The 9,626-nt window shown below is 31.2% G+C and overlaps 2 protein-coding genes across 2 annotated transcripts; both read right to left on the reverse strand.

Moving 5' to 3' along the window:
• Window positions 1-299: 299 nt before the first annotated feature.
• LOC127700150 (trichohyalin-like) lies at window positions 300-2,888 on the reverse strand. The gene is made up of 3 exons (XM_052203568.1): window positions 2,761-2,888; window positions 1,370-1,990; window positions 300-1,130 (listed from the first exon to the last, which is right to left on the reverse strand). Exons 1-3 carry the CDS (start codon window positions 2,838-2,840, stop codon window positions 761-763), a joined length of 1,071 nt encoding a protein of 356 aa, XP_052059528.1. The 5' UTR covers window positions 2,841-2,888; the 3' UTR covers window positions 300-760.
• Window positions 2,889-5,574: 2,686 nt separating this feature from the next.
• On the reverse strand, window positions 5,575-7,990 carry LOC127700149 (trichohyalin-like). Its single transcript, XM_052203567.1, has 2 exons — window positions 7,885-7,990; window positions 5,575-7,030 (listed from the first exon to the last, which is right to left on the reverse strand). Exon 2 carries the CDS (start codon window positions 6,997-6,999, stop codon window positions 5,722-5,724), a length of 1,278 nt encoding a protein of 425 aa, XP_052059527.1. The 5' UTR covers window positions 7,000-7,030; window positions 7,885-7,990; the 3' UTR covers window positions 5,575-5,721.
• Between the last annotated feature and the right edge of the window lie 1,636 nt (window positions 7,991-9,626).

The following is a 9,626-nucleotide window of genomic DNA, read 5'->3' on the forward strand; positions in this document are numbered from 1 at the left end:
ACTATAAAAGATCAATTGGAAGGCTTAACTCAATCAAAAAACGTAGGTTAACACACAATGAACGAATAAATTTGACCTGTGACACCTGAATGCAAATACACAGTTAATAAAAAATTACAAGGGATAAATAATTAAAGTCAAACGTAAATAAACAGGTTTAAACAAAGTTAAAGTATGATATCACTGTGAAATATCAAACAAAACATGTTTTGTGAGATCTCAACCATCCCCTATACCTCATGCAGACTCAAATCGTCTCGCTTCTGGAGCTTATGAATATGCGATTAGCTATATATCAATACATGTATCAAACGTTTTATTGACAACCATTAGTAGTTGATTTTAGTAACAAATGATAGAAGATAACAGTTTATCAAACATGGAAAAATTTCAAGAAAATCGAATAAAAAATTACCTCCCTAAATTTTTTGAAATCTAAGATTCTATTCGAAATGTTAATGTTCATTTTCGGGTTAGTTATATCGTTACATTGATGTATCTATGCTCTTTACTTTAACACGTATATGTGTACGGCGTATTGCTGTAGCAGTTTTTTTTTTTCAAATGAGAAAAAGCTAACAGTAGAATATCAGACCATCAACATCGCTACATTTAATACTGTTTACAAAAATATCTCCTTATCATTATTTTACAAGACATTCCTTTCAATAACTTACGTTATGAAATGATATTAAATAAGATTCAATAAAAGTACGAAGTTCGTCAAAGATAAAGAACGTCTTTCCAAGTTCAATGCTTTTCATTTTCTGTAAACGTTGAAAAAAGAAATGTTCTTTTGTTTATATTCCTTCTCCTTATCTTTACTTCTTTCGCTTTGTATTTCTGTTTGCATAGTTTTTATTTCTTCGTTTTTCTTTTTGTCTGTTTCTCTGATCTTTTTCAATAAAGCTTCTAGTTTTTCTTTCCATTCACGTTCTTCTCTTTCAAGTCTACGTTGAAAATTTTCACTACGTTCCGATTTTACTCTTTCTATCTCTTTAAATTTTATTTCATTTTTTTCTTTTTCAGATTTTCTTCTCTTCAGCATATTGTCTATACGATATTTTTGTGAAATATTTTCATCTTTGATTTCTTTATCTTTTCGAAGTGATCTTCTTAGGGAAGTCTCTCTAAAATAATAAAAAAATGAATAAAAATTTTAAAATACGAACATTTATAATTCATATCGTTTATATTGTATTGAACTATAATAAGATTTGTTTGTACAGCAGTTATTCTCTTGCTCGTATGATATCTTTTCAGTTCGCACATTTCTCATGTGAAAAGTGTCAGCTATTACTATTACAATTGCTATTGCTTTGGACTAATATGTCGGTGTTGGCTAAACTGAAACAATATCTTTGCATACCTGAACTTTTCTTTGGTTAAATCTAGACTTTTAACTCTTCGTTTATTGTTTTCTATTTCTTTAAGTTTCCTTATCTCCACTTCCTTGATTCTATGAAGCATGCGCATGTCTTCCTCTTCAATGTGGCGTTTTAAATTCATAAAACGACGCTTGACATGTTCTCCTTTTTTCAACTTTTGCCATTCATCTTCTATGATACGTTTGTATATTTTTTCGAGCTTAGCATGACTTTGTAAATCGAGTTTCTGAATATTTTGGGACAGGGCGGTGTTTTGTTTCGTGATTGAATGTTCAGTTTTTCGTGACCGTTCACTTTGCCGAGATCGATTCGTATCCATTCCCAGACTACGATATGCATCTCTTCTATTTCTTTCCACATATACAGTATGCAAATGTGTTTCCAAGTTCGCCAGCGGCCCAGTCCAAAAACATTTTTTCCATTCACATCGTACAATTTTCTGGTTTATACGATCTTCTAACTCGACATTCTCACGGTAAAGTCCATCCACTCGGCACATTGGACAGGAACCATGAGAAGCTTGGTAACTCCATCTTGTTATGCAGAAATGACAAAACTGGTGACCATTTTGACACTCATGGGGCTGCCGTAAGATGTGACAACTACAAGAATTATCATCTATATTAATAACACATTACGCTACGTTGAAATATATATTATTTTCCTCTTTTATTGCAGATCAATACATAATTTTATACTTTTTACTACATTTGACGCATGTATTATTTCTCATAGGGAATACATTATTATTAACACGTTTGATTACAATTGGACCAGTGGTTCCATTTCAAAATATGACAATGTATGTAAGTTTAATGATGACAATGGACACCCAGTGATGCAAATAGCTCACGATACCTTTCCGATGAACTAAGCTTGCAAACGATGCTTATATGTGAAAATGTGTTTTTTCGGTATAGAAATATATATTCTTTAAAAAAATAATTTAGTTTGTCAACAGACTTATCTCCTATGTAAGCACATGGTTGAACAGTTGAACGGATTGGATGTTGCGGTATTTATGTTCAATAGTTGCAAAGAAAATATTGTGATATCTTGAAGCGCGATATAGACGTGGTCATAACGGGCTACAGTAAGCTAAACGGTATGAGTTTTTTTTTCTCGTTGTTGAAGGCCATACGGTGACCCATATTTGCTCATACCCACGTTTTTTAACTCCCGTGGATAGTTGGCTCATTAGCATTCATAGCACATCTCCATTTTTTTCATATATAGATAGGCAGAATTTTCTTTCTAAATCGCTTTACTCCTATCGATATAACCAAACAAATATTTTACAACTTAGAGTAAAAAATGGCATCTAATTTTAAATTCTAAACAATTAGAAAAATAAATTAATGGCATTACAAACCATATTGAACACGTGAACTCTTCCTTCTCCTCTTCTGTAAGGTTGAAAAATAAATTCTCCCTATAGCCAACCGATGCCATAATTGTTTGACTACACGGTACTCGAAATCTTTGTCAGCATTTCTATAATTTTCCCAGGTGTATTTTGTTCGATCTGTCTAATTATGTTTGTCAATATTTACACAAGTAATAATTAGCGTTAAAACATGAAATTCAAAAGAGTAATTGATAAGTTAAAGATTGATTTTCAAATTTTCATTTCAATGAAAACAATAGCAAACGTAATTATCAATAATTATTGATGTTTTAAAAGTTTGGGAAGTGAGACAATGATTAAATCCTTGTCGCTTTTTAACTGTAGTCTTGTTCTTCAATTACCGTTGTTTAAAAAGGTGTATACTCACATCTAAGTGCAATTTAGTTAAAAAATATAGATTCCACCACTGCAACAGGTCACCCGTGTGTTTTGATATTTCTCCACTCGAGACAATTGAATTTTAATGTTTAAAGCGCGAGGCTTGCCGAGCTTTTTAAATAATTAAAATTTGGCTGTTGTAAGTGGGGAAATATTGTAATACACGAGTTATAGTGGGGGAATCTGTTTCTCTAAAGATTTTTATCATTCTTTTTTAAAGATTTACAGAAAGTTGTGGTAGTGTTCTTTATATATGTGACGTCAACAAGCACGGTCACCTTTTTTCATGACGTCAAAATCGGAAAATCAGAAGAAACCAGAAAATTTGACACCATAATTAAATTTCGACCAATCATTTGCCGAGAACAGATATTTCACTAGTGAGAAGAACATTTTTTTTCACAATCGGTTGGGCAATGTGAAAATAGTAAAAAAGAGATAGAAAAAAAAAAACGATCTCGCAGCGCACCTGTTTTTTGATATGCTTTATTGGTGCGAAAAATCAGAAAAAAAGGGTGCAATGCGAGATCGGGTTTGAGTAGATATGAAAAATCCGCATATTCATAGTATTTGTTCATTATGTTTTATAACTGATATTTCGAATTCTCCCGGTCGTTAATTAACCCCCCTGCTCTCAACGTTCGGAATGTACAAATACACAACAACTTCTGATCAGAATAGGGTCGTTAAATACGATTATTATTCTCATCTATAAACTATTACCGTTGGATTGAACTAGTTTTTCATAATTGTGAGTACTCTGAGATCGGTTAGGTATGTTCTATATAGTTGTGTGTATCTGGTACCGATCTTAGGGGTCTATATAAAGATAAGGAGATGTGATACGATTGCCAATGAGACAACTACATGTATCCACCAAGGTTCAAATGAAGTGGACGTAAGTAATTATAGGCAATCAAACGGCCTTCAACAACGAGAAAAAATCCAGACCGTACGGTCGGCTTTAAACGGCCCCGACAAGAAAAATATGAAACAATTCAATTGAGAAAAATAACGGCCTAATTTATAACAAAACGATTTAAGAAAAAACAAAAATGACAGACATGAACCAACTACAACCATTGAACTACATGCTTCCGACTTGGGACAGGCCCATACATAATGTGACGGGGTTGTACAGGTTTGTAAGAGCTCAACCCTCCAATAGCCTGGGACAGTGATATATAACAGTACAGCATAAGAACAAATTATAAAAAAATTATTTGAAAAGGATTGACTTATCAGATGGAAACAAGTAGAAATGCATCTAACAAAAACACACAGTTGACGTGAATATACATGACAGTTGTATACCATTTTCTCTCATATTAATAATTGTGTTCTAATTAAGAACTGTAACACCACTGTTCAGATTTGGAGAAGGTCTTTCGATCAATGTCATGATTTTCACAGCCATCTTCATTACGTGTTTTTTTTCTAAATAAAGAGCCAGTACTAATGGTTGATGCTGGTTACACTTTCAACCATAATTGTTTGTGATAAGTGTTATTAGAAAATAACAAGCCATTAGTTTTCCGTTTTGATTTGATTCATATTCTGTTTTGAAAGCTTTCAATATTTTTTGTGAAGGCTCAATGTTGGATAACTTTTGCTTTTGAAAGCTTTCAATACTTTTTGTGTAAGCTTAATGTTGAATAACTTTTGCTGTGAAAGTTTTCAATATTTTTTGTGTAGGCTCAATGTTGAATAACGTTTGCTTTTGAAAGCTTTCAATACTTTTTGTGAAGGCTCGATGTTGAATAATTTTCACTTTGAAAGCTTTTAATACTTTTTGTGTAGGCTCAATGTTGAATAACTTTGAAAGCTTTCAATACTTTAAGTGATATCTCAATGTTGAATAATTTTCGCTTTGAAAGCTGTAAATACTTTTTTTGTAGGTTCAATGTTAAATAACGTTTGCTTTGAAAGCTTTCAATACATTTTTTTGTGTGGGCTTAATGTTGAATAACTGTGACATGTAGTTGTTTACATCTCTCTCTCCAGACTTTGGAGAAAATTTATCTCATTTGCAGTCATAACATATCTCCTTATTTTCGTTTTGGAAAAAAAATGTTAAAAGTCAGGTTACCAGATTTTAAACATGAGCACACATGTATATCGCGTTTCAAATACTATTGAAACCTAATTGTTTATTACATATTATATATTACTAAATTAATTGCCATTTTTGAAATTGACGTTTTGTGGAGCTGTTTTGCAACGTTTCCGTAGATTTTATTTTTCCTCTGGATATTTAATCTGCTGATAGAAAATGAGACCGTTTTGTGTTTATTTTGATATATTTATCTATGTTCAAAGATGTGCATAATTGCAAATTTAAAGAATACAAATGATTAAGGCGGGGAATTACGATAGAGCTGATATAAAAATATAAGAAACTTTTACATCTTTCGTTTTTATTAAAGTATTGATATATAATAAGTTGATTAGAATCAGATATTAGAATTTCGTTCAAGTATTAAATAACCATAATATTGAATTTGCTTTTGATATATGATGTTTTCCGTTTATACATTTAATGTCTGCTCAACGAATAAAGGTTGACGATTTATCAGATATATTGCCCATTAGTTTTTTGAAAGCGTCCTTGATTCTCTGTTGTTCTCGTTCTTTTGCTTCCAATTCAAATTTCAGTAAAGTCTTTGCTTTCTGTGACATTTCGGCTTCAACTTCCGGTTCCGGCTCTTTGTCGCTGATATTTTGTTTGAGTTCCTTTTTCTTCTCTCTGATATCTTGTATCGCATCAATCATTTTATCCGTTGCCAATTCTTTCTTACTAGACATATTTCTTATTCTTTTCCACATATTTTCGTCTTCTTTCAACTTTTCCTCGTGCAAAACCCGTTGTTTTCTGAAAAATGCTAGCTTATCTTTTTCGGCTTTTAATTTAACATCGGCAATGTTTTCATGCATGTCTGATCCTAAGCCACCTTTTGATGTTGATACGTTTGATATTCGTGATTTTAAGTTTGATATATATTCTTGTTTCCATTTTTCATCGTTTTGTCTGTGCAAAGAAAATATTTTTCTCCTTCTTTCGATTTCTTGCTTAAATTTTTCATTTCGCTGACGAAGCATCTCTCTCTGTTTAATTTTCTCACGTTCAAGGTTATTTATTCGTTCTGCAAGGAATACTGCATCCTGTTCAAATTGGCGCTCTACACTGCGAAAGTGATGCAACGAATTTTCAAGTTTTTGTTGTCTGTTTCTGTCAATTATGTGCATGGCATGTTCTGCATTGACGCTTGCTATGGTTTTCTGTCGTTCAAGTTCATGGACACGTTTTTCCATTGCTTCGACTTGTTCTTTATTTTTCTCTTCTCTAAATTTATTTTCTTTTTTTATTGCATTTAATTTCCTAATTGCGGATTCCATTAGCTGCTTTTCTCTCTCAAGAGCTTCATTTCGTTCCTTTTCCCTCGCTCTATGTGTACGCGTTTGAACATTCTGAATCCTTGTTGAAAGAAATTTCATTCTTTCGGCCATATCTTTCTCCATTTTCCTTATTTTCCTACTCGCTGCTTCATTACTATCTCTTTTTCTTTTTTCTAATTGGTTAATCCTCAAAGACAGAGAACTTGTATTATGTTGCTTATATCTTTCCAATCTTTTTGCACGATCTGCTAATAACTTTTTATCTCTTTCCTCCCGTCTGGTTTTCTCAAAAGTACGATTTTTGTCTTTCCGAAATTCCTCGTCCTTTTTAATAAAATCATCAATAAGGACCAATAATGCTAACCTATTCTTTGTTCCTATTTGCTTCCATTGTCTCTCATTTTCATGCAAAGATCGCTGTAAAAACATCGATTGTGCTTTCTTGCTTTGATGGCAAAGCCTAAAAGGGAAATATTTGATTAGATATATATATGTTGTGTATATCACTGTTTAGTTTCGACAACATTTATAACATGGAGGACAATGCTTAATGTTAGCTTGAAGTATATAAATTTGTGAGTAAAAAATCAAACTGGATAATTACTGAAAATAAACTTGAATCACCTGGTGAAAGAAGGTGTGCGTCAAAATACTGATATCTGGTACAAAAACCCTGTACAAATTATAATTTGTACGCAGTTACAACTTGTACATAACATATACATTGTTTATTTGAAAATGTTGTCTTTAGTTCGCTCATATTTATATTAACTTATATGAATAGTTACGTAAACAACATATATTCTGAACTTACATTTTATAGAATAAAAACAGTATCAACTACCAATCTATCTTAACTCACGTGCTCGTATATATGAGGACAACAAAATCGGAAATATATATTTAATTAGATTTTATGAACTACCATTATTTACTCAATGTCCAGCGGCAGATGTTTCATTGAATTTCAGAACGATATTTAAGTATCAATAAATTCAAAAGATAAGTAATAAATTGAATGTCCCTCTGGTATCTTTCGTCCCTCTTTTATAAAAAAAGAAGACCGACTTTTCCATACATTTTTACCATATATAATGATAATAATTATGTTTTCACATGACAATTGTCGTTTTATGCGCATAAGATGGGATTATTTAACATTCTTAAAAATATCGTACAAAACACTCGGTAAAAACTTTAACCAAAAATGAAATGATTCAAATTGCAGACAGTTGCATTTTTAAAGCAGGAAAAATTAGATAACACAACTTAACGATAAAGACAAAAAGTTAAAAAAAATCTAGTAAAACTTACCCTAATCTTAAAGATCTACTAAGTATGTAAATGACAGTCCGTGTGATTGTTTATTAATTTTAAGGTGTACAAAACACGTTTGTAATTATATTTTGTCCTTTTGTCGTAACTCAGGTCTTTTGTATATTATATTTGTTGTTTTTAAATTGAATATGTTAATGAGAAATTAAAAAAATCAAAGAACGTATTGTTTTCAAATCAAATATCTTAATAAGAATAAGAACAGTTGATTCAAATAAGCATCTGTATCAAACCGATATTTTATCTTAAAATTTTTAATTATTCATGTCGCTATTTGTACCACCTGCCATGTTTGTTTTGTTTGTTGCTGAAATCAATAGGTATGATTTTACGTCTTAGTTTACTCTCTTTAGAAAACTTTGTTTTAAAGTCATCAATTTAGCGGAATATGTTACAGATCATATTTGAATGCTTGAAAGGGTGAAAACTATATACTCCTGGGAACCTAGTTTGTTTTGAAACATTAGTATTCAAATAAAATCTTAATTTACCTATCTTATTCAGTTGAGCAATTTTATGATTTTTTAAATGTCAGTTTTATCAAAGAAATTGATACAAAGTTAAATTTTAGTAGTTCTACAATTTTGTACTTGTATAAGAAAAACACATAGTACGAAAATGATTAAGTAGTAAAAAAAATATATATTTAATATTAAAAAAAGATGTGGTATGATTGGCAATGAGAAAACTCTTCACAAGACCAAATGATACCGAAATTAACAATTTAAGTTGATCGTAAGGCATTCAACAATTAGCAAAGCTTATACGGCATAGTCGGCTATAAAAGGCCCCGGAATACGAAACGTAAAACAATTCAAACGAGAAAATAATATACAAAATTAACGAACAACAAATATGTAAGACAGCAACAAACGACAACCACTGAATTGCAGGCTCCTCATATGGGACATGCACATACATGTACATACACAATGTTATATATAGCTACAAAAAATATTACAGTTTATCCCATTTCTTGATATTTTGAAAACTCATATTGTACATATTACGAAATATGTGAATGATGATTTCTTTTGTGAAGAAAAATATTTATCAAATTGTTTACATTTTCAATTTGACAATAGTTCATCACCATAAATAAAGTGATCTATACTAATATTCTGTAGTAAAACAAAACTCTTACAAACGAAATTATCATAATTATTTCCCTTGATGTGATTTAATTGAGTATATGCGTTTGTAAATGTAGTTATTCACTTAAATCAGTAAAGTATGCGATAAATTGAGCTTCTTCTCGTTTTGTTACTTACAATGTGTTCAATTTACACGTTTCTCTATCATTATGTAAGAATAAATGTTAAATCATTACACATTATATGTTAATATATTTGCTGGTTTCTATATGTGTATTCGTAATGTATACATATATAAACATATCCAAAGCATGTTTCAATTGGAGATTGAAAGAACTGTGTCTACAGAGCGGTTACTTGGATGTGTTGGTGTTTAACAAAACGTTTAGCAAAACGTTTATTACACTACGATACACATGTGTACTGAAATTGAAAGGCGACAAGGCAACTTTCAACATTAAGCAGAGAAATACATATATGTCTCCGATCAAAGGTACATTGCAACTACAAGCAGACGTATGCTACAGTTATAAGACAGTGAATGCCAAAGCTTCGCAAGGTCATACTGAGACACGGTGATTTCAAATCTTCTTTTATTTCGGGAAAAAAACGTGATGAAATTTAAAC

The sequence above is a fragment of the Mytilus californianus genome, unplaced genomic scaffold (genome assembly GCF_021869535.1).
Source record: "Mytilus californianus isolate M0D057914Y unplaced genomic scaffold, xbMytCali1.0.p SCAF_49, whole genome shotgun sequence".
In the NCBI taxonomy this organism is placed as follows: domain Eukaryota; kingdom Metazoa; phylum Mollusca; class Bivalvia; order Mytilida; family Mytilidae; genus Mytilus; species Mytilus californianus.